At 44.0% G+C, this 26,290-nt stretch overlaps 2 protein-coding genes across 2 annotated transcripts in view; one reads left to right on the top strand and one right to left on the bottom strand.

The window, feature by feature from the left end:
- The window catches only part of LOC124141103 (putative ankyrin repeat protein RF_0381), a 50,628-nt gene extending 34,651 nt beyond the window's left edge, over positions 1-15,977 (bottom strand). Inside the window, exon 1 of the mRNA XM_048386633.1 lies at positions 15,783-15,977. The gene's annotated coding sequence lies outside the window, so the exon portion shown is untranslated. The remainder of the gene's footprint in view (positions 1-15,782) is intronic.
- Positions 15,978-21,740: 5,763 nt separating this feature from the next.
- On the top strand, positions 21,741-23,086 carry LOC125374826 (PE-PGRS family protein PE_PGRS16-like). Its single transcript, XM_048386489.1, has 2 exons — positions 21,741-21,750; positions 22,083-23,086. The coding sequence occupies exons 1-2, from the start codon at positions 21,741-21,743 to the stop codon at positions 23,084-23,086; spliced, it is 1,014 nt and encodes a 337-aa protein (XP_048242446.1).
- Positions 23,087-26,290: the final 3,204 nt, after the last annotated feature.

Raw genomic sequence — 26,290 nt, 5'->3', positions numbered from 1 at the left:
GGTCCGGTGGTCTAGTGGATAGAGCGCCTGCCCGAATAGCGGAAGAACGGTGATTCGATCACCGGTCGCGTCATACCAAAAGACGTTAAAAGGTGGCGCTGGCATTAAGGGGATAAAAAAGACTGATCGTCTCAGAGTCATGTGGCCTCAGTGGACTAGCACTATCAAACCGGCATCCGGACTGGAACAAACAGCCACCCCCACCCCTATCCCCACGACTGCAGCCCACCCCACCCACCCTTGAGGACCATGGGGGATTACTGTACCCTGCTACCTAGCTGACATCCCAGCTGGATTTACACATGATATACATCACTTACGCAGTAGCAACATTTAATTGGGGTTTTTTCCCCGGACGATTTCACTTGGAACTAAACGGTTCTGTTTATTAAGGTGTCACTCTTTATACATCACGTCAGAAAATATTTATTTTAAAAACTTGTCAATCAAAACTGCTGACAAGCCCCCACCACTAACAACACGTCGCCAAAGATCCATTACTACTGAATGGCTCATCTTCGTATGAGGGGTTCACTTCATCTCGGTACCCCTTGTACCTCTTGAATTCTGTTTACTGAAAAGTACCCAAAACATAATGGAAATATAAAAATGTACCCGAGTTTGGCATTGGCCCGCGCGGTCGCGTCCATTTCACAATGCGCGAATGCACATTAAAACTTATGATGTTACAGTCACAACTACGAGCGGTGGGGTAGCCTAGTGGTTACAGCCTTCGCTCATCATGGGTTCGATGCCCCACATGGTTACAATCTGCAAAGCCCATTTCTGTGTTCGCTGTGAAATTGCAAAAATATGTTCTAGTTGCGGTGTAAAACTATACTCACTCAAACACGCTCGCCAGAATTTGTATGCTTTCGCTTTCGAGAAGAAGGCGCGTAACAAAGAAATTACCATGCCTTTAACCTCGTTTTAAAATGCGATCAGAGAATTCGATTGCCACATACATGTATTCTACCCTTTAACATGACCTTACATTGAGACGGGGGCACGGGTGGCCCAGTCGTATTAGGCGCCGCGATTCGCTGTGTAGAGTTGCGTCCCTTGGGCACGACAGAAACCTATGATTGTGGGTTCGAATCCCGGTTTGTCCAGATTATGTTTCTAGGTTTGTCAGCACCATACCCGTGCTCGTGGGTTTCACCGAAGTAGTAAACCTCTGAGACCTGCATCACTTCGAGCTTTCCTTCCACATTAAGCTGACACGCCGCGATATAACTGGAATACTCTTAAAAGCGGCGTTAAACCCAAATCACTCACTCACTCACTTACATGGAGACAGACTGAGTGCTACCCACATGTCGTGAAGCGGAGTCACTAGGCGTCCTGTGGATTATGACATGTGAAGTTCACCCAATTCTTGCTAATGCCCTTAATGCACTTATATAAACGTTTTGTCACCCACATCTTGGGGCCACGCAGTGTATGACTTATGCTCAGATGATCTCCTTCTTATAGCGGATTACGAGGATTAACGCCATATGGCTATGTATGCACTGATTTAACAAACCTTAGGGGGATTTCTGTGGTTTATTTAAGAACTGACGTTAATGGGTTTTTGCGTTTATGGACTTATTAATGTAAAAAGCGGCGTGCATTCTGTAAATCCACGGATTTACGCAAAGTGTTCGCACTGGTTTTAAGTTTATAACAAGGAAATATGGAAGTCATTTCTTATAAATAAATATGTCAAAAATAATAACTTCACAAACGGCATACTTAATCATTAACACACAAAACTGTTGACAACAGTCAGCAATCGGTGACGTCTTCCAGGGGCGCAATAACGCAACAAAAGCCTGTTCTATTATCAGCCAATCAAGAAACAGTATCCGTTAGCGATGTAGAGCAACTGGACGTCAACGGGATCTCATCACGGCTAGGGACACCAGAAATGGGCTTCATACATTGTACCCATGTGGGAAATCGAACCCGGGTCTTTGGCGTGACGAACGAACGCTTAAACCACTAGGCTACCCCACTGCCCCGAAGAGCACCTTGACGTCGAGGGAATCTTAGCCCCTCGATGTAGATCAACTGAACGTCGACAGAATCATACGTTTAGATCATCGGGACATTACCACGGGATGAATACAGGATCGTCGAAACTGTCAGGTCTTCCGGGACGTCCATCTTGTCAAAACAGTCGGGTTCGAGGACTGGGGCGTCACCGTGATCAAAGGTCCAAATGGTAGCGTACCGGCACGTCGACAGACGTAGTTAGTTGAGACTGACACATTCATGTCGCCTTAACGGCCGAGAGGCTCCAGCTGACAGTTCCATTCGTTCTTGTCGCAAAATGTATTGACTTAGCATCGCTATGGTGCAGATATTTTGTCGTAGTCCATAATAGTATGACCTTATTTCGCCTTGAAGCCTGAATTCATTCCCGATTATGAATATGATGTACAATATAATGTTCATACTTATGTATTAGACGCCATTGTGCACCTAAGGCAAATAAACACACGAATAAATCACTGAAATCAGTGATGACACCATATGCCCCGATAAGGACAAGCACGTCCTACCCGACCGGCAGAACCCGCCATACGCACAACTTGCACAAAAAGGAAAGTGCCCGCCTGTTCCCGACACTGCACAACAGTCAGTTCTTCTACCATACCATGGCGGTCTGGAAAGAATCGAGTCTCGACCAGACAACCCAGTGACACGATAGCAGGTTTGCTGATTTATTTAAATCTGAAAGGGGTGTTAATGAAAACAAAAATGACAATGATTTTTTCTGATGACAAACACACGTCTCATTTTTACTTCTTTCCGATCTTTTCCACAATATATTTATATCATATACTATTATCATATAGTTTCTTTTCTCTTAACCGAAGGTGCCTTTCAGATAATATTCCACATTCTGGTACAACCATGACCATCACCCTTGACCAACGTAACCTGGCGTTTATTAGGGACCCCATATGCAGGACACGTCAACCCCTCAGGATTAGCCTCGCTCTGAAATCTTCAATCAGCCCTAAAGCTTCAGAGGATAGCGCTATCAGAAATGCCAATGGTTCAGAGAAGTGCGAGGTTTTGCAGGTGGCTCGGTATTTTTAGCTTTCATTGAATACCTATATAAGACTCTTCGGTCAAAGAGGTGAAATGAAATCCGGCGTTAAGCCAGATACTTTGTCGTAAAGATTAGGTATAAGTACTTGAATACATATCTTGTCACTTGACAGTATTACAAAGCACTTCAAAATTGTTGTCGAGATTGTCTTTGGGGTTGTTGTTTAGAAACCTTTTTGTAGACAAAGGCCAAGGGGAAGGAATTAAGCATGTATTTGTTGCAACGATTTGTATAGTACCATGATTGTTTGAGAATACATTTGTATTTGTATATATTTTCGGTAAATCTAATCAACAAACTCTGACGACGACATATCGGCAATTTTAACGCCCTTCACTGAAGCAGAGCTACACAGCGCGTCGGCATAAAAAAGATATCACGTCAGTGTTTTTTCATCAGCAACCCATATTAACACAGCGCATTGCAGAGATAACAGAGATCGGACAGCAATCGGCGGGGTATATTTTTTCCAGTTGTTCACCGCCATAGCGGGGTTCATTAGCATTTATCATAACGTCATTCAATAACCAATTAAAATTAAGTACTATAGCTTCGTTTTGAGACCGATTCGAATGAAGCGTGGCTACTATAGCCTTCTGAAAACATTACGCTGATATGCGAGCGGGATTCTGTAAAATGTGAGTCAGGTCGTGACGTCACCTCCCATACGAAGCTATGGTCGTGAATAGGTCCAAGGTATTTATCATAATAGCGTGGAAATGTAATGGAAAATCGAGGATGGAACCTAACCAATCAGTCTGACGTCATACAACACAGATTCCTCCTCCGAACATTAGTCCATTTAAAAGTATTCTGGATAAAAAAATATATTTCTTTTAGAATGACAACTGATACCGATCCTGAAATAGCCAAAACTCCCAAGCAAGTCTACAATACTTTGGCAAGTCTATATGCCTTTGGTTGCAATATGAAGAGATTGTCTCGGCTCCTTTCTATTATATTAAAGGACAACTGAACACAAATAGTCTTAAAATATGTTTTTTTTCTAGGCTACTTCTTTATTTAATTTAGAACCTCAAATTGCAGACACATACAGTAATTACTTATCTCTCTTTCCCTCTTCACATTTCAAACATTAATTTAGACCTCCTTATCCGGAAACCCAGATCCCAAATTTGCAATTACCCTACTTTCGAAAATATATAACTACCATTTAAATTACGTTTAGGGTTAACATGTAAAAAACACAATATTGATAATATCTCGAGCTAATATCACCTTAATCACCGTGCTTCGAAGTGACCCTCGCAAAATAAGCTTAGATGTTCACTATTCATAGAATACGCCCATGGACCGCCAGTTTTCAAGCGAGTTCTGGATCGAAATTTCAAATCAGCGTCGTTAACTCTCTAATCAATCATCTTAAATATACGTTGTTTGGTTAAAGTCCCATCACGAATAATTGGCGTTTCTTTCAAGTTGGAACGCCTCAAGCAAACAATTTGTTCTGACTAATTGATTTTAGTTCGCTAGAGAAAACCTTTGTAATTTACAACGTTACTTGTTAATTTCTACAGCAACTGGATACCCCGGCTAATTAAAGGTGGTTATCGCTTTTCGAGTGGTCACTGAAAATAATTCCCAGACACCGCCTGAACATCGGAATCAGACCGAGAAGACAATCTCGGCCTTAAATTCAAAACGTCAATGCCAGCGAACAATCAATCTCGATCGAGAGACTTGGTTTGACGGTCGGGCGCCGATTTCCATTTTCAGTCTGGAAATTAGGGGCCTGTCATTTACCAAAGGGGTTATCAGGCCGGCCATTTCTCTCCTAAAGTCAGGAATCAAGATGGGCCTTCAACATGTGTGCTGTAATTTTCGACCTTCCTAATGCATTTATTCATTCAATTCACGACCCTGAAGAAATTCCAAAGACAAGGTGACGTTTAATTGTATTAATTCTAAATTGTAGCCATCATCAAAACAAACACACACACACGAGTGCGTACGCACGAACGCACGCACGACGCACGCGCGCGCGCAACGATGTAGTATTGATGTATTGGCGATGATACTATGAGTGAGTATAATTTTACCCCGCTTTTAGAATCACTTCAGTTTTATCAGCTGGAACACAAAAAATGGTCTTAAAAATGCACATGTACCAATGTTGGGAATCGAACCCGGGTTTATGGTGTGGCGAGCGAACGCAATAAAAGACTACGCCACCTCCCCTTGATGATGATAACGTATCATATAAAACATTGTTTACGACATAATTCAAACTTGCAAGTAATAATATTTTTCACAGAAGACTAGACTTTTTACATAACCTTTTACAGACACCCCGCCCGACCAAATACCAGCACGACGTGTAGGCCACGCCCTAAACAAAAGCTCACCTGTCTACCCTGGTATTCACAGCGCGTGAATCAGACTTTATTGAACAGACAGTCACTCTATGAATAAAGTATTAACCCAGATTTAACAATCCAGTTTGATATACTGTGGAAATCAATACTGCGGTAGGTTTTAATCCGGAGTTTACACACCAACACAAGGCGCTATGTAACACGACCAACGGAAGGGACATTACTATTCAATGTCCATACACCATATCTGTCTGAGCGCTACGTACTCTAACTACAGGATACACACTCCCCTTGTTGAAGGGCATAAATCGATAATTCAAATGGTTTTAATCAATGTTTACAACTCACGACATAGTCTCGCCCCCATAGAAATAACGAAACGGGACAGGACGGGATTACAATGATCTTACGCAAAGCGGTGTACGTCTGGTTGGAACAATTATACATGTATCCTATGAATTATATTCATGCTGTCGTGCATGTTATATTTGCAATGCACTTTATATTAAGGGAAAATAATACTGATTAAATATGATCTGGGAAAGAAGCACTTACACAAGAAACGTTCCATATTCATAAGAGGAAATGCGAACACGACCAATGATTTATTGAATCCAGCACTTGATTAGAGTAGCATGTCGTATATATGTTTTATTTGTTTTTTCACAAACGCGATTCAGCTTTTGTGGGGACGTTATAAGGACGGCTGGTTTAGTCATACACTCGCGTCTACATGTGACAATGATTTGATAGATACGATCTATCTTTAAGCTGTAATGCCGTTGGTATGCAATGTATATTTACAGCCGAAGGACAACTAAGGTCGTGAAAAGTCTTTCTGGGTGGTAATTTTTTAACAGACTTCAAACAAAAAGACAAAAATGTTAGCTCATTAATACCAGCTATATACGAGCTGTCGTGAGCCACTATGCAAGGACCGCCTTCGTGGGCTAGTGGATTGAGCGTCTGCTCGGAGAGTACAAGGTCGGTGGTTCCATTCACGGACGCGTATTACCAAAAGGGGCTGGGATTTTATATATATATATTGTCCCGAGAACTCTTGAAAAAAATAATTTTTGCTTCAGACTGTTGAATAAAAAAGAAATTGCCTGCAACTAAAATTACATTGTTGCAAGGTGATTTCGTTTTTAAAAAATCAGGCTCAGAGTATTAAAATATAAAATATATCTGGTTCTGTAGCTAACTCAATATCTATCCTCGATACAAAAGCACTCCCGGAACACGCTAAGGCAAAATATTCATGGCCGGTCTGCTTCTAAGCTGACAGTATTTTTAGCACTGTTAAGAAACGATTTATTGTTGCTCCGGATTCCGACTTTTTGCACACACCATGCCAGTGTGTAGGAATCACAGAGAAATGTAACAGTGGGCATCGCATCCTAGCCTCGGACCCATCACTCCTCGCCCCTTTCCGTAACCTGCAAGAAGACTCGTCCCCCTATAGATGAATGTTATGTGAGAATATACGACAACCAATCAAAATGCGCGTATGACTTCAAGTACTTCGGTCAAAGAATCCCTCAGGAAAAAAATGATTTTACATATGTCTTCCATCTAAAAATATACACAAGATACAGTTAAATGTGGTGTTCAATCATACTTTATTATGTCATAATATGTGTTTTCAATAGCATCTGGAATATATATGATATATGGGGGAAATATACGTGAACCATTACGCAACGAATTGACAATTCTTTACGTTATGCCCGTTTGCGCATAGACTGTTTCCAGTCGCCAAAATTGACCACGAGAGAGGCACGAGTCGCTATTCGGCTTGTCTAAAATGACAGGAATTGGTCACGAATGGGCACGAATGGGAGACAGAGCGACCAAAAGATGAAGTGGTACACTGGAAATTTGTCTTTACATGTATTTCATATTACTAAAGAAATACAAAATAAAATGCCCTCTTCCTACCCAGTAAATTTTGAATTTGTTTGATTTTTTACTGGCCTAAACATAATTTCTTTAATAAAAATAAAATGCGTTTTCAACAGATTTGTTACCCCAAACAACAAGATGAGTTTGTCCAGTACAAGGTTTGTGGGATACGACAGGGTAACCCACCTAGACCCCCCTTTATTGCAAATCCCCAACACTTCTCAATGAATAATAAATAACGGCTTTGTGTCCCGTTAGACCTGACACCTATATGGTAATAGCAGTCAAAGGCAAGGTCATTGTGTCGGGCTAATTCGACACCACTTGAATGGATGCATTATTAAAAGGATCGTAAAACATCCTTTGTCGCGGCGGAGGTAGCCCTGACTACCGTTAGATACCGATTGTAAGCTTTATTTGTTTGCTGTTATTTGATAAGTGGCACTGGTCCCCATAAATTTTGTCTGACTTTGATTTAGCATTCGACTGTCTGAGATACATACACACGGTCATTGCTGTATATTATTTGACAAGCGGCATAAAATCTTGTCGGATCTATGCAGGTCGTAAGAGATGACGTTTCGGATCGGGTCAGACTCGGTGACTTGGCTGATGGCGTGTCAATATACCCCGATGGCGTGGACTGTTGCTCATAATATCAATCACTGAATTGTTTGCTACAGAATCAATTATTTACAGCCCGCTGCATATATTTTGAAGATTGCCGAGTGCGGCGTTAAACAACAAACAAAGAAACAAAATCATTGGCCGGAGTTCTCGATCTGGGCGAAATAAAGCGTTGTTCAGTTTTGTTCCGAAACTAAAAAACACACATGCCACACACTGGTTTTTCAAAATATCGAACATGTCTGACATGCCAAACTATGACAAAAGACATCAAGAAAGACAGAACTGGAGGAAAATTGGATTCTATCTGACATTCATGATGAAATAACAGGAAAAAGGGCCATGAATTCATTATCTCGTAATGGAACCTGTAGAAGCTACTTTCCATTATCGAGTCTTGTTGGGCCATGGAAATCAATAACACAAGAATGTCGTTACTGACAAAGTGGTTTGTTCTTCGACAAAAAAATGTGGTGACATGCAAACTGTTTGCTTTTTTCATCCTCCAGCGGGAATCTGGTCGAAAACTGATGTAAACTTAGGCCGGTAGTTAGCATCATTAAACTCGCATAAAACAAAAAAAAGAATTCCTCAATTCATCACCGACTTGTAAACTTGCAAAGGTTATTGAGGCGGCTGTGCTTAGAGAAGGTGGCTTGCTGAGGAAGTTATGTTTTAGAGATATTTTTTTTAGCGCAGCGAACTAAAGTTACTTTTCGCCTCACTCAGCTATATCGTGGGTGCCAACTTCCCTTTTCGTGCTCCGGATGCCGAGCCCTGTTAAGTGGTATTCTGGATGCCGAGCCCTGCTAAGTGGTATTCTGGATGCCGAGCCCTGTTAAGTGGTATTCTGGATGCCAAGCCCTGTTAAGTGGTATTCTGAATGCCGAGCCCTGCTAAGTGGTATTCCGGATGTCGAGCCCTGTTAAGTGGTATTCCGGATGCCGGGCCTTGTTAAGTGGTATTCCGGATGCCGAGCCCTGTTAAGTGGTATTCCAGATGCCGAGCCCTGTTAAGTGATATTCCGGATGCCGGGCCCTCATAAGTGATATTCCGGATGCCGGGCCCTGTTGAGTGGTATTCCGGATGCCGGGCCCTGTTGAGTGCTATTCCGGATGCCGAGCCCTGCTAAGTGGTATTCTGGATGCCGAGCCCTGTTAAGTGGTATTCTGGATGCCAAGCCCTGTTAAGTGGTATTCTGGATGCCGAGCCCTGTTAAGTGGTATTCCGGATGCCGAGCCCTGTTAAGTGGTATTCCGGATGCCGGGCCTTGTTAAGTGGTATTCCGGATGCCAAGCCCTGTTAAGTGGTATTCCAGATGCCGAGCCCTGTTAAGTGATATTCCGGATGCCGGGCCCTCATAAGTGATATTCCGGATGCCGGGCCCTGTTGATTGGTTTTCCGGATGCCGGGCCCTGTTGAGTGGTATTCCAGATGCCGAGCCCTGTTAAGTGATATTCCGGATGCCGGGCCCTCATAAGTGATATTCCGGATGCCGGGCCCTGTTGAGTGGTATTCCGGATGCCGGGCCCTGTTGAGTGGTATTCTGGATGCCGGGCCCTGTTGAGTGGTATTCTGGATGCCGGGCCCTGTTGAGAGGTATTCCGGATGCCGGGCCCTGTTAAGTTGTATTTCGGATGCCGGGCCCTGTTAAGTTGTATTCCGGATGCCAAGCCCTGATAAGTGGTATTCCGGATGCCGGGCCCTGTTAAGTGGTATTTCGGATGCCGGGCCCTGTTAAGTTGTATTCCGGATGCCAAGCCCTGTTGAGTGCTATTCCGGATGCCGAGCCCTGCTAAGTGGTATTCTGGATGCCGAGCCCTGTTAAGTGGTATTCCGGGTGCCAAGCCCTGTTAAGTGGTATTCCGGATGCCAAGCCCTGTTAAGTGGTATTCCGGATGCCAAGCCCTGTTAAGTGGTATTCCGGATGCCAAGCAATGTTAAGTGGTATTCCGGATGCCAAGCCCTGCTGAGTGGTATTCCGGATGCCGAGCCCTGTTAAATGGTATTCCGGATGCCGGGCCGTGTTAAGTGGTATTCCGGATGGCGAGCTCTGTTAAGTGGTATTTCGGATGCCAATATTTAATGTTGAAATTGTTTTCAGTAATTTATATAGCCCTAAGCGTATGAGCACGCACTGTAGTGCATTCTATGTGATTATCCAAACCTTATGTACATACACTCAGTGTACACTGATATGACTGAAAAGATGCTAGATTGGATGCCAAGACAAATTACGTGGCAATAGGGGTAGGCTGGGTAGGGGTCGCATCCACAAATATCAGCTCTATCACGGTCTGTAAATGATCGAGTCTAGGCCAAACTAGTGGTTCACAGTGCGTAAAACGTCCGAGACTGGGGTACGATGAGGTCACAGGTCACGACCACCCGATCCCCATTTGGACGTCACCTACGGCAAAGATGAGGTTCTGGGTCCTAACCTAGCCATGGCAATAACTAACTACAGTAAACTACGGTTATAACGAACACGCTTATAACGAACTGACTGATATAAGGAACTTATTTTTAGTCCCGGCCATTTGTTGTATATATGTTATATATGCTTATAACGAACTACGGTTATAACGAACTAAAATTAGTGGTCCCTTTGAGTTCGTTATAACCGTAGTTTACTCACGTAAATATAACCTTTTCAATCCGGACACTATGCATTGTACAACAAATCAAAATATCAAGGGCTTCAGGTACACTACACGGCACAATCTAGTAATAGTGACGTTTCACAATCATGACAATGACCAATTACATGCAAATGTATCTTGCCAACGTGGACATTCACCTTTGTACCAGAGAATAAACTGCGGGCAAAAGATATTATACACCAATGTTTGATGATGGCTAAAAATGAAACAAACATGAACTGATCAGACGATGATGTATATGATACGTGTTTCACAGTTGTGTTTTAGGCCTTGGGGGTGCAGTGTTTTGGCGACGGTTTTCAGCCTAGTAAAGTTTGGATAACTTTTGTAATTGACTTTTATAAAATCCAATTTTAAGCGTATACTTTTCCTTGCCCGGCAGTTTATGTACAGTCATGGTGAATACCTGTTTAATCTTATTCTTGTACCAGAAGCTCTCCACAATCATAGCAACCTGGGGGCACGGGTGGCCCAGTCGTCTAAGGCGCCGCGATTCGCTGTGCAGAGTTGCGTCCCTTGGGTACGCCAGAAACCCATGATTGTGGGTTCGAATCCCGGTTCGCCCCGATTATGTTTCTAGGTTTGTCAGCACCATACCCGTGCTCGTGGGTTTCATCGAAGTGGTAAACGTCAGAGACCTGCATCACTTCGGGCTTTCCTCCCACAATAAGCTGACACGCCGTGATATAACTGGAATACTGTTAAAAGCGGCGTTAAACCCAACTCACTCACTCACTCACTCATAGCAACCTCCTTTGGGTTCCCGGGTTTGTAGCGGAACTCAAGCAACCTTTGCTTGTCGTACGGGCGACTCGGATGATCGGGTGATGATGCTTGACACCTTTGCGGACTGCGTGTTCACGTAGCTCGGGTCCTTGCACATACATGTAATATCAATCACTGGACTGCCTGGTCCTGATTCGATTATTTACAGGCCGCCGTCATACAGCTAGATTAACGCTAAGTGCGGCGTTAAACAACAAACAAACAGAGCACCGATAAACTATATCCAATTTAATTTTAATCTACATCTGTGTCTTTTGCTAGCATACCTACACAATCATGGCATTGGTGTGCCTAATACAGTCATGACGTGTTAATCCGGATAGTGATTGAGTATGGTTTTACGCCGCTTTTGGTATATCACGGCAGGGGACACCAGAATTGGGTTTCACACATTTTGATGAATCGAACCCGGGCCTTCGGCGTGACGAGCTGTAACCACTCGGCTACACCACCGCCCCTATCCGGATAGCCCTACCAGAAGAGTGAGTGAGTGAGTATGGTTTTACGCCGCTTTTAGCAATATTCCAGCAATATCACGGCGGGGGACACCAGAAATGGGCTTCACATATTGTGCCCCTGTATGGAATAGAACCCGGGCCTTCGGCGTGACGAGCGAACGCTTTAACCACTAGGCTACCCGACCGCCCCTCCTACCAGAAGAACAGTATGAGCTTGAGGCTCTGCAGACAGTACAAAAGTCCGGATTTGGGGGGTTTCGCATTTAAGAGTCATACGGTAAATCGTCTGCTTCTAAGTCCAGTCAACGGTAGTATCATTATTCCAGTGTCCGGACTAACGACATTCCGGTGTAGCAAATGATCTTGTAATAACATTAATAGGTTTTCTGAAACACTCAGTGCTTAGTTTCAAGCATCAGTTTCTTAAACTCATTTAGAATGCATTTCAGGGTTAGATTGCATGAGGTCTTGATTAGGAGTGGGGTCCACCAAAAATCGATTTCAGTATTTGAATTTTTAACTCCTTTATGAGAAGAGGGTGCCTGCTTCAAGTTGGATGGTGCTGTTGGTTGACGCGGCGCAATCATGCCGGATCAGAGGCCTCTCCATTATCAGACCGGAGATTGTGCTTTGCCGAGAAAATTATTTTTGTGAAAATGAGAATTTCTTTCCATGCTTGGTCATGAATATCAGAAACGGAAAACTGCATTGTGGTCGATGGCGCTGAAAACTTTTGGACCATTCATCACAGGAAATAAAGCGTCAGCTGCGTCCATTAACACCGTAGGTCCTGAGTCGCGCACGCTTTCCTGGCTGAAGAAATGTGAAGAAATAGCCCTCAAAGTACCGGCGAGATAGACCTCAAATGTCACCTAAAACGACAGGTTATACGTCATTGGTTTAGCTGTCGAAAGTTACTTTTAAGATTTTGAGTAACTTGTGTTTTCCTAATGTTCGAGGTATTGATTTTTGGTGTTATTAAGGTTGTGTGGTTATTCAAGTACATGTTGGTTTTCATTCTCTAAATACAAATAAGGCGTGTCAAGTCCAGTACCAAGGAGAGAGGTACACGTGTGCGTGGAGCCATGTGAACCTGTATGGAGCCACGTTGTACGGAGCCATGTTATGAAGCTCTACGGAGCCATGTCAAGCTGTACTTATTCTACTCTTATCACTACAAATACTACGACTATGTTGTCCCGCTGACAGTGAGTTTCATACAGAAGGCCCGTGTTGTTCCTTTAGACTTCGTAAAGGACGTTGTCCCGCTCACCGTGAGTTTCATACGGGCTGCCCGTGTTGTTCCTTTAGACCTAGTTGTTCCTTTAGACTTCGTAAAGGACGTTGTCCCGCTCACCGTGAGTTTCATACAGGAGGCCCGTGTTGTTCCTTTAGACCGTGTTGTTCCTTTAGACTTCGTAAATGACGTTGTGCCGCTGACAGTGAGTTTCATACAGAAGGCCCGTGTTATTCCTTTAGACTTCGTAAAGGGCGTTGTCCCGCTCGCCGTGAGTTTCAAACAGGAGGTCCGTGTTGTTCCTGTAGACCTAGTTGTTCCTTTAGACTTCGTAAAGGACGTTGTCCCGCTCACCGTGAGTTTCATACAGGAGGCCCGTGTTGTTCCTGTAGACCGCGTTATTCCTGTAGACTATGGCTAAGGTATAACTATAGCATTTGCCGCAACGCTAAGATCTCATTGTGGAGCAGGCCCCAGCCAGTTAACAGATTTCAGTGATATTAAAGAAATCCACTGATACAACATATTTCAGATATAAAAATTAAACAGATGATGGTTCAAGTGTAATGAGTTGCATGAAACAGTGTAAATGAACCAGATTATGTGTGCGAACCTTAGCAAAAATATGACGTCAAGATTTGTGGAGCACGCCAGTAGGGCTCGGCATACGCAGTGATACATTAAAAACATAATTTTATTATAATGTATTTATTTTTTCTATTTTTTTTTATATACTTTGAGGTCGGAAATAAATTTGTTCGAGTCTGTTAACAAAATTATTTTCTGACACCATAAGAAAAACACAACTACATGTAGGCAAAGGAAAATGTATGCAAATGATACGCAAATATTTTGACTCTTGTCATGCCCTGAAAACAACGTTTAGAGGAGTACGACTGAAGAAACAAATATTGAATAATGAAGAATATTCAAGATCAAACTCATCTCTGGCGCTTCTCAAGTGAGTATATGTTTTGACGCCGCTTTTAGCAAAATTCCAGCATTATCACGGCTTCACACATTGTACTCAAGTTGGGAATCGAACCTAGATCTTCAGCGAGACGAGCGCTTCAACCACTAGCCTATCCCACTCATCAGTGCACCTCCAAATACAAACATGGTTAAAATGGATTATTACAAAGTCAATTTCCAGAACAGAACAAGGAATATCCTGGAACCTGTACTCGTGCGTGTTGTGTCACCGTGAAAAGGGCTTATGTAAACACAAGAATAACTAGCAGGCCATGTTCTGCATGAAAGTATTTACTTAACACAGAAATCGCTTTATCATTGATGTTTTCTAATGTGTAGGGGACCCGGCCATTGCTAGTTCCGTAATATGTTCAGTCAACACATCGGGCGATCGACTCTGATTGTTCAATACCGAGGGTCTATAAAACACGCGTGTCTCAGTGGGGAGTTATCGCCTTACACCGACATGGGCGGTGTGTGAGGACTTGTAGCGAGCGGAGCTTGCAGACGAAGCCGTGTATATGAATAAGTGTAGTGCAGATATAATGGGTTGTTGTAAACAACGGTCTGGGTCAGCGGTGGGCCGGTATGTGGAGTGAGGAATGGCGTGTAGGATGACCGGCACATCGAACAGGCAGATCATGGGGGTAGAGGGGGTAGAGGGACCATAGGAGAGAGAGAGAGAGAGAGAGAGAGAGAGAGGGGGGGGGGGGGGGGGGGGGGGGAGGGGAGAGTGAAAAAGAAGGAGGGTGAATGGAAGAGAGAGAAAGCTGGAGAGAGGGAGAGGGAGAAAGAAGGAGAGAGAGCAGGAAAGAGTGTGAAAGAGAGAGAAAGCAGGGGAGAGAAATCAGGAGAGAGTGAGAGAGACAGCAGGAGAGAGAGAGAGCGAGAAAGAGAACAGGAGGAAGAGAAAGAGAGCAGGAGAGTGAATAAGAAGGAGGGAGAATGGGAGAGAGAGAAAGCTGGAGAGAGTGAGAGGGAGAAAGGAGAGAGAGGGAGCGAGAACAACCAGAAGGAGGAGGCCACAAACACACAAACGGACAGAGAGTCCAAATTGCAAGAGAGTGATTGTGTGGCATATACACAAACTGAAGCAGACAATCAGATACACAGACAGACAATATAAAGCCCAACAGAGAGATAGACGGGCATGGACAACCAGAGATATTGGAGCACAGACAGACATACGGTGGGAAGACAGAGAGGACAGACAGACAGTGAGAAAAGAGAATGAAAGCATGTAGATACGAAGAGCAGAATGCAGAACAAGAGTAGAGATAGGTTGATGTGCAGAACCGCAGGTAAATACACAGACGCAACAGACAGGCATACAGTTTAGACACAATACAGTATACAATATATACAACTACGATATACTGAAGCTAAATATATTACTCAAAAGAAGTTAAGGATCAACCGTGTCTTTCATATTAATATAGTTAATATGTCATGCCTTGACTGATTAACTGTAGTAATAGGAAAAAATAGTATGTCCTTAACTTCTTTTGGGTAGTATACATGTATAGAACCAAAGAAGCATGTACGAAAAATAAGTTTAAGTTCAGCGTTCCGCGGTTTGACTTTAACCTACAGGTGCTCGAAATATGATACGAACACAAAACACAAAACACAAAACACGACTGACAGCGCTAGTCGCAGTCGTAATCTACAAGATAGGGCAATATATCTTACCTCAGGAATGACATAACGTTAGTCCAGGTAATTGGGTTGACTTGACGACTTTACGGGTGAGATAAATCCAAGAGATCGTCCTTTCTACTGACCAGCCTATACCAGACTACACGGTACAATGACGGTGATCATCGGGGGATATACACCCGGTACGAGCGCTCGGTCAGATTGCCATAGCGCGCTGTAAACAAACCATCGACCTCGATATACCGCCGCGCTGGGTGGACATCAACTATTGTATTGAGAATAATTATCTGTTGTGGTGGGCATTATCAAATAACATATTGGCCGGGAGGACTCTTGGCGTGGGGTAAGGCACGTGTTCCTCGAAGGGGTTAATCTGTATTATCCGAACAGGAAATGTAGTGGCATTTTAGTGTGATTTATATATCAATAAATAACATTTTTATCCCAGTGTATGCAAGACAAAGAATGCTTGGTCACTCTGATAGATCACAGACGCGGTTATCTTGAAGTTTGTTGGCACCCGTTTCAACAATTCGAGTTGTCAGCACATTCCATGTATGTAACATATTTCAAAATCTGTAATCATCGATTGCCAATTTTGTAAACCGTCGACCTGGATGTCTCGAAGTTTTAGGATCCATTTTAATATTTCGAGATATTGATGCATTCGAGGTATACATTAAATGTTGACACATGTCTAACTATAAAAGAAGGACACAACCTATGTAAGTGAAATATGGAATCATGATTGTAATATAATAATTCGAGATATCGGCACATTCGAGATATCTATAACCGTCTGTTGAAACCAACTTTGGGGAAATGTGATTAAATCAAGTGTTAGTGAAGCGAGAATTCTGGATGTATCCAAGTTGTAAGTATACAATGAAACACTTCGAGTAATCTGCACATTCCTGTTATACATATCCTTTTGTAAAATATCTCTTCCTATATCTACATCTTACTGGGATTCTGGGATTCTGGATTTGTCGGAGTTGGATCTAATTAATATTTCGTGATGTCAGCACAAATATAGATAGACGGCTATTTGCAAACATGAGCAGTCGTACGTGTTCGTATGCAGTTTTTGTACTCCTTCGAACTATAGGGGATTTCTACGTCTAAGTATTATTGTGAACGTCCTGACTGACCTTGATCAGTATTACAATCGTATCGACACCAAAACTGGGTTATTCACATTACTTTGAGAGGAATCGAACCCGGACCTTCGGCAGGCCAAGGTTTTAACCACCAGGCCACCTACCGCTCCTGTATACGTGGGACTGTTAAACACCGATTTGCGTCTTGGAATGGCTATCCTAATATGTCACAGTGTCCCTATTATGTAGTTCGATCCCCATGACACAAGTTAAAGGTTTGTCTGCACCAGCCCGTGCTATACACTCCTATCAAGGCATCGGTCTTTGGGAGACACGGGTGTCGTATTCATCTAAGGCGCCGCAACTGTTTGCAGAAAACCTGTGCCGATTTGGTACACCACAAACCATTGATTATGGGTTTGAATCCCAGATTCGTCCTGACTATGTTTCTAGGTTTGTAAGCACCATACCCGTGCTCGTGGGTTTAACAAAATAGTTAACGCCTAAGAACTGCATCACGAAATTTCTTCCCACGAACTCTAACTGATTACAGTTCAAATCGGCGTTAAACCCAACTGCTTTACTCACGAACTCAACGTGGTACAGAAGAAGGAAAGCTTACGCCTCACCAAAATTAATTAACCTTCTCCTTGTGTTTCTGAGTGCAAACTTCTCTTTGTATAGGTCTTTGTCCTCGCTCTTACTAAAGAAATACTTCACTAAGATACAATCTGCGCTCTTTGATTTCTACAGAATCTTGAAAGATGTGTTTTTCCTCTATGCAGTAAACATCAATCGAAACTGGGCATGTTACAATAGGGACGCCAGCAATATGAGATTGATTATGCCATTTCAATTCCATGATTAGTTTTGAATGCAAATGTATGTCACTTCACACAACCATACTGACGGACGTAATAAACACATCACTCGGGAAACATGACAATCAATTGAGACGGAAAGCCATGGTGGATGAATTGTTTGTTCCATTTGGAGTCTGGGTAGTTCTGAGGGATGATCCCTCTCGCGTGTCTCTCTCGCACAGTCTACTTAGTTATTAAACGTAATATAATACATTGCTTTTAAATTAATAATTATACAGGATAATATATGGTTAGCGGTAGGGTTATTGTATTTCAACCTTATTTCTGGAAGTTTCGATCCAGTCGCGATACTTGGGAAACATAAGTCCTCGGAATGTATGGAAACAATTATTGATTGATTGATTGATTGATTGCTTGATTGCTTGAGTGAGTGAGTGAGTGAGTGAGTGAGTGAGTGAGTGAGTGAGTGAGTGAGAGTGAGAGTGAGAGTGAGTGAGTGAGTGAGTGAGTGAGAGTGAGTGAGTGAGTGAGTGAGTGAGTGAGTGAGTGAGTGAGAGTGAGTGAGTGAGTGAGTGAGTGAGTGAGTGAGTGAGTGAGTGAGTGAGTGAGTGAGAGTGAGTGAGTGAGTGAGTGAGTGAGTGAGTGAGTGAGTGAGTGAGTGAGTGAGAGTGAGTGAGTGAGTGAGTGAGTGAGTGAGTGAGTGAGTGAGTTGGGTTTAACGCCGCTTTTAACAGTATTCCAGTTATATCGCGGCGTGTAAGCTTAATGTGGGCGGAATGCCTGAAGTGATGCAGGTCTAAGGCGTTTACCACTTCGGTGAAACCCACGAGCACGGATATGGTGCTGACAAACCTAGAAACATAATCGGGGTGAAGCGGGATTCGAACCCACAATCACAGGTTTCTGGCGTGCCCAAGGAACGCAAGTCTGCACAGCGAATCGCTGCGGCTTAGACGACTGGGACACCCGTGCCCCCTTAAGGGAGCTGAACTGGCGCAGCTTCAAAGACATTTCGGCTATCTCACCAACCGTGGTGATAACGACACACGCCCATGTGAAGATCCAGGTTAGAATTGATGTGCAGCAACCCATGCTTGTCGTGAGAGGACTCCTGACTTCATTGTAAATCTGCTGTATGGGCTTGATATCTTCTTTGACTCGGCTCCGTAGATTACTCATGAGGCGTAAGGTTTTGTCGTCTTCAAAAACTTCGTGGTTGTGAGGGGATGAATTTCGAACAAATTCACAAACTGTGCCAAGACACACTTCCAGTGAGTTGCAGTCTGTCGGCGGTTGTTCAGGCGATACCTGAAGCCTCCAAACAAGACTTGCTGACCTCCAGCCTGAGAAGTGATGAACTCAACTTTCAGTAACGCAGCCATCATAACACTGTCACCAAAGTTTTACACACACCTTTTATACTATTTCAGGGTTTTTAGAATAAAATACTCTTTGAAATAAAGTATTAGGTTAACAATGTGAGTAAAAGTGTGAATAGGATTAACTAATAAAAACAAACAAAGTAGATAAGTAAGTGTTTGATCTCTGAGTTAATTGGTTAATCCTTCTAACTGAGAAGGCATTGAAACTTAATAAAGTATTTTAATAACTAACCAAAACAAACAAAGAAACATTGGCATGTCTCACATTAACCTTTAAATTATTTTGTGTCTGAAAGGCCGTGCGGCCGATGTTGATTTTTAATCTACTGTTGATACCACATTTATGTCAAGCAACAACTTATTCTAAACTGTGAAATTGTAGACAATTTCATTTATATAGCAACATCTTCCTTTTCTCTCGCTGTTACATTGTGGACCATTCCATTTTTCACCAGGTAAGATAGCATTTCACTACTCCCAGTCTGCCTACACTGATTACTAATTTATACTCAGTCTGCCTACAAAAAAAGTGTGGGCAGATTGAGATGTAGGCAGACTGAGAAGTTACCATGTCATCTTACCCCTTTTGCGTGGATAGATGCTGATAATATAAATCACTGGATTGACTGGCCCAGACTCGATAATTTCCAGACCGCCGTCATTTGGTGCGACGTTAAACAACAAACAAAGACACACAATGAACCTCGTTACCTCGAAATCCTTGGAACCATGAGAAGTATAACAAGTTATCCGGAGTTTGAAACAAGCGGCGTTTCCACACAAACACAAACCACCCAACAAAGACAATCAGGTTGAAATGGTAGTCGGAATCGTAAAATCAATTGATGGAAGTAGAGTAGTAGTGAAACCCCGTTAACCTCGGCGGTGCCGTTCATGGTGACATCGTCGTCCAGATCAAGAAGGACGACCAAGTACGCCCATTCTGCGAGGATTTCAAAGGTTGTCATGCGACTCTTGCTCAAAAGTTGTTTGATCAGTGTTACACTATTAAAGGCCACAGTGATGCTTTCAAAATGTTTTATGGTAGACATGTGGAGGACATTTCCAAATCCAACCTCATTAAAATCAGATCTTAGTTCTCGCTTTCGCTAAACAAAGATCTGAGGACATCCCATTGCGGGTCACGTCAGCACGACCTTTCATCCGACCAATCAAAGTGTCGCTTACCAGATCATGAAAGTGACAGTCGGAATATGTTTTCTAATCATGCAACCTCGAAAACGTTAACAGGGTGTATTCCGAACGACAGTTACGGCCCGTACGACTGAATCTGTCAAAATTATCGTCTATCTCTCGCTTCCGTGGGATAAACAATTGAACGGAGGAGGCGTTGCACAGTACGTGGGAAGCACTGCCATGCAACCTCAACCATATATTAGACATTCCGAAATGTTCGTTCAATTTTAATCGACTATGTTAAACTGTGTTAAAGTATTTTTCAAGCGAAGTCTGAAATGGAAGTCGCCAGGTTGAAACGAGTGCCGTAAAGCTCGAGAAAGCTGCTTTCTTATTAGCTGATGTCTACTTCTTGTTGGTCATTTCAGTAGTCTGTCAAAAGGTCGTTCTGACGTGACCCGCTATGGAATGTCCTCAGATCTTTGTTTAGCGGCAACGAGAACTTAGATCTGATTTTAATGAGATTGTTCCAAGTCAGACGGATCAGTGACCAAAATTATGTCCTATGCAATTCATTATTTTGACTTGTACAATATGTTCCCCTAGTCTTTTAGGTGAACAATTGATTTGCCTTTGTAAGTTTTTGTGACCTGCCACCGGTGGGATAGGTACGCAAACCTTTTCGCGAACACCTGGTGTCATCACTAATTAATGGCGGTTCATTACCACAAGCCCATGATATTGTTGGAGTCGTGCAATGGACGCTGCTTCTAGAATTATTATTCCAACAGTGATCGCCCGAAAAGAGGGCAATACAGATTAACAGGGTCCGGACCGTTGGGGTTTAACTGTACAAAGTGTTTGAGATAGAGAGGGTTTGTCGCACATGTTTTCTCGTGTCCATACACACACAGTATAGAGGATGTGAGAAGAGGGGTTTCTGAAACAACATAGCAGCAGCTGACTGTCAATCTGTTTTTATGTTGGCAAGCAAACTGCCGAAGAGGGTATTGTGTAATTGATACAACACATGATATGTAACAAGTTTCGTATGATATAAAATATGTTAACATGAATAAATAAAAGTAGCCATTTCCTAAATCTTTCTGAAAAGGCTCATTTAGGAGTTGAACTAGTTGACTTTACGTTATAGAACTACAGGTACTGTAGAACCGATCAGCAATACTTTCATTTGAAACGGTTTAAACCGATAAAAATGTTCTGTTGTTTGTTTCTTTTGACAACTTTATTGCCGATTCTATATATATATATACGGTCAGAGTTGCGTCCCTTAGCTGTGGCTAATCATTGGGTCGAACCCAAGGTTCACATTGTCTGTGCGTGTCCGTGTTTGCGGTTTTACCTTAGTGGTAGACGTCTAAGACCCGAGTCAGTGATTTGCTCACCCCAACATTACTCGCTCCAAACAATACGCTGTGACATAACTGAAATACTGTTCAAAGTATCCTTAAACCTAACTCACTCACTTCAAGAAATGAGGACACGCCTTATCACCACGCAGCGATAACCTCGCTATGAAAGACCTCCATGGAAATCAGTAAGTGTGCTGTGGTTGACTGGTGATGACTCCACTCTAGTGTCAGTTTTTAACTCACTGATTGCATGTTTCTTCTTCGCCCAAGTGTTAGATGGAACGAAAGCGTCAGCGGAAGCGAGGGAAACACATGAATCAGGTAAAATAGATGTAACGCACGCACTCATTAATTATTATTCACATCACTTTGAAGCATGTAGAACTGCGCAGCGTTTCTTTCTGTGAAGTGAAATGTGGAATGAGTATGGTCGCATTTGTTCAAGTTCAGTGTATCTTCTGGTGATGGGCTTTGCTTCAATACAACACTGTACCCTTGTCGTCACTGGCGGATCCAGGCGGGAGGGGTGATCCAGGCGGGAGGGGTGGTACAGGCGGGAGGGGTGATCCAGGCGGGAGGGGTGGTACAGGCGGGAGGGGTGATCCAGGCGGGAGGGGTGGTACAGGCGGGAGGGGTGGTCTAGGCGGGAGGGGTGGTACAGGCGGGAGGGGTGGTCCAGGCGGGAGGGGTGGTACAGGCGGGAGGGGTGGTACAGGCGGGAGGGGTGGTCTAGGCGGGAGGGGTGGTACAGGCGGGAGGGGTGGTCCAGGCGGGAGGGGTGGTACAGGCGGGAGGGGTGATCCAGGCGGGAGGGGTGGTACAGGCGGGAGGGGTGATCCAGGCGGGAGGGGTGGTACAGGCGGGAGGGGTGGTACAGGCGGGAGGGGTGGTACAGGCGGGAGGGGTGGTACAGGCGGGAGGGGTGATCCAGGCGGGAGGGGTGGTACAGGCGGGAGGGGTGGTCTAGGCGGGAGGGGTGGTACAGGCGGGAGGGGTGGTCCAGGCGGGAGGGGTGGTACAGGCGGGAGGGGTGATCCAGGCGGGAGGGGTGGTACAGGCGGGAGGGGTGATCCAGGCGGGAGGGGTGGTACAGGCGGGAGGGGTGGTCTAGGCGGGAGGGGTGGTCTAGGCGGGAGGGATGGTACAGGCGGGAGGGGTGGTACAGGCGGGAGGGGTGATCCAGGCGGGAGATGTGGTCTAGGCGGGAGGGGTGGTACAGGCGGGAGGGGTGGTCCAGGCGGGAGGGGTGGTCCAGGCGGGAGGGGTGATCCAGGCGGGAGGGGTGGTACAGGCGGGAGGGGTGATCCAGGCGGGAGGGGTGGTACAGGCGGGAGGGGTGGTCTAGGCGGGAGGGGTGGTCTAGGCGGGAGGGATGGTACAGGCGGGAGGTATGGTCAAGACGGGAGGGGTGGTCCAGGCGGGAGGGATGGTACAGGCGGGAGGGGCGGTCCAGGCGGGAGGGGTGGTACAGGCGGGAGGGGTGGTCCAGGTGGGAGTGGGTGGTCCAGACGGGAGGGGTGATCCAGGCGGGAGGGGTGGTACAGGCGGGAGGGGAGGTCTAGGCGGGAGGGGTGGTCTAGGTGGGAGTGGGTGGTCCAGGCGGGAAGGGTGGTCCGAGCGGGAGGTGGTAGTCCGAGCAGGAGGGGCTGGTCCCCTTGCAGTCACCTCACATGTTAACTGCGCCCTTGGTCATGTTAATTCGTGACCTGGGTAGTATGTGCACCCACCATTTGCATAAACCTGCTGTCACTTTGTCTATTGTGTTGTGGGCATCTTGCTATCGTGTCATAGTACCCTGTGTAGTACTATTTTCAAGTGAGACCTGCTGAGAGGTTTTACATTTGAATTGTAAGACCTGCTTGGAGGTTTTACATTTGAATTGTAAGACCTGTTGGATGTTTTACATTTGACTTGTAAGACCTACTGAGAGGTTTTACATTTGAATTTTAAGACATGCTTGGAGGTTTTACATTTGAAATGTAAGACCTGATGGAGGTTTTACATTTGAATTACCTGCTTGGAGGTTTATATTTGAATTACCTCCTTGGAGGTTTCATATTTGTAACCCACTCTTTTTCCACTAAACCACCGGTGCATTTGATGAGAAGATGTTCAATCTTACATGTCATGACTTCAGTTGTCTGCTTGCTGCACGTGGTCTTCTGCTTTTGGGCTTTTCCCTCGCTAGAGGTTTTGAAAATTTCCATCACAACCTCATGTTTGAACTATTACTTTACAGTTCTAGATCTGCTTATCATTTCCTTGAAAGTAGTCTTAATTAAGTGTTATCACCCTCAAGTGGGATTTCTTAAATACGCGTTTGAGAAAGGATTTGGCAATTACAAGCATGAGGGAATATAGACACAATTGGGCATCAGTCTCGATTCACAATTTCCTTCACGGTTTTTTTCATGACTGGGTGTAATGCATCATTATTATATGACGTCATCGTGGTGAGTCATTGCGATACGTCACGATGACGTAAAGTATAATTTATTCATATCTATCGATATCTTTCGACTACGATTGGGGGATATTTACCAAGTATGACCTGATATAGTGTTCTCGAATTCTCGTTTTGAAAGTAATGTAACAGGCAGAACAATATCTACCTCAACTCCTGGTGAGTTCTGATGCTTCTCTCGAGATTGGTGTACTCAACATTGATATTGTTAACCCAATATCCCCAAAGCACAGTGCCTAAATTGGGGACATCACTGCAAAAACTCAGGTATTCTCATGGGACGTTCACTGAGAAAAAAACCCTAATCGTCTCGTAATGATTCGGGGCATGTTTAGATCATGAGCACGTGCAGATTGTAAATAAGTGTTACAGGGAGGTTCATCTTGTATAGATCTGTGGTGTGAGGTTCACCTTGTATACATCTGTGGTGTGAGGTTCACCTTGTATACATCTGTGGTGTGAGGTTCACCTTGTATACATCTGTGGTGTGAGGTTCACTTTGTATACATCTGTGGTGTGAGGTTTACCTTGTATACATCTGTGGTGTGAGGTTCACCTTGTATACATCTGTGGTGTGAGTTTCACCTTGTATACATCTGTGGTGTGAGGTTCACCTTGTATATATCTGCGGTGTGAGGTTCACCTTGTATACATCTGTGGTGTGAGGTTCACCTTGTATACATCTGTGGTGTGAGGTTCACCTTGTATAGATCTGTGGTGTGAGGTTCACCTTGTATACATCTGTGGTGTGAGGTTCACCTTGTATATATCTGTGGTGTGAGGTTCACCTTGTATAGATCTGTGGTGTGAGGTTCACCTTGTATACATCTGTGGTGTGAGGTTCACCTTGTATAGATCTGTGGTGTGAGGTTCACCTTGTATACATCTGTGGTGTGAGGTTCACCTTGTATACATCTGTGGTGTGAGGTTCACCTTGTATAGATTTGTGGTGTGAGGTTCACCTTGTATACATCTGTGGTGTGAGGTTCACCTTGTATACATCTGTGGTGTGAGGTTCACCTTGTATACATCTGTGGTGTGAGTTTCACCTTGTATACATCTGTGGTGTGAGGTTCACCTTGTATACATCTGTGGTGTGAGGCTCACCTTGTATACATCTTTGGTATAAGGTTCATCTTGAATATATCTGTGGTATAAGGTTCGCCTTGTATACATCTGTGGTATATGGTTCACCTTGCATACATCTGTGGTATGAGGTTCACCTTGTATAGATATGTGATGTAAGGTTCACCCTGTATAGACCCGTGGTGTGAGGCTCACCTTGTATAGACCCGTGGTTTGAGGTTTACCTTATATAGGTCTGTGATGTGAAATTCACCCTGTATAGATCCGTGGTGAGCGGGCCACCTATTTCATAGCTCTGTGGCATGAAGTCCGCAATCATAAATCCTCACCAAACGACATCAGCAAAAAATAAAACGCCGATTAATCCCTATCTTTTGATTTATTGTGAGGACATTATGTAGAGACCCCTAGAGAAGACGGCCGAAGTATTCCTAACCTCTGCTTCCTGCCATCCTGATCAGAGGTATCAATATCCAACCAGTCTCTGGTCTTATTACCCTGTCTCCTAAACACCATGCCTTCAAGAGCGCGAAATATCCCATTCTGACAAATGCGTCTGCAGGGTCGTATAAGCACTCAAGTATACCGAATTAACATTCCAAACCAAATTCCAAACTCCATATATTTGTCTAGCTCAAGACATTCGGCAAGAGACGAACACTATATCAAGTGTTCGCATGATAACACAGCCGTATAAACCCATCTCCCGGGATCATATCTCCAGCCTTGAGTAATGTGTGTATTCTAACGGCGTCTAGGAGACTGGGATTGGAGATCACTGGCGATTCCAAGTTCATCCACGTCATACTAAAGCATTATATGTAGAAGTGCAATCTTTTTTGCTGCGCAACGTAATTTCGAGAGTCCAGAAACAACTTTCCCAACAACTGTGTCCCTAATAAACTGCATCGGATGAGATGATGATCGGTTGGTCAAAATGAGTACTGGTTGTTGGTAGAACTTGGCTTGGGGAAAAGAAATCTTAAGCGGAAGTTTGGTCTTACTGTTGATCGGATGACCAGAATGGTAGTAAAATTAGGAATGCAGTTTTTGAGAATTCAAAAGTTATAGTGCTAATAATTTAAGACCTTTTAAATTTAAAACAATTTTCGGTCATATATTCAGTTGCCTTTACCGACTTCATTACCGAAAATTTGGAAATTAAAATGTTAACT

Source organism: Haliotis rufescens, unplaced genomic scaffold (assembly GCF_023055435.1).
Source record: "Haliotis rufescens isolate VD_foot unplaced genomic scaffold, xgHalRufe1.0.p SCAF_6, whole genome shotgun sequence".
Lineage (NCBI taxonomy): Eukaryota > Metazoa > Mollusca > Gastropoda > Lepetellida > Haliotidae > Haliotis > Haliotis rufescens.
The sequence above is the reverse complement of the archived record's forward strand: the minus strand, read 5'-3'. Positions and strand labels throughout refer to the sequence as shown.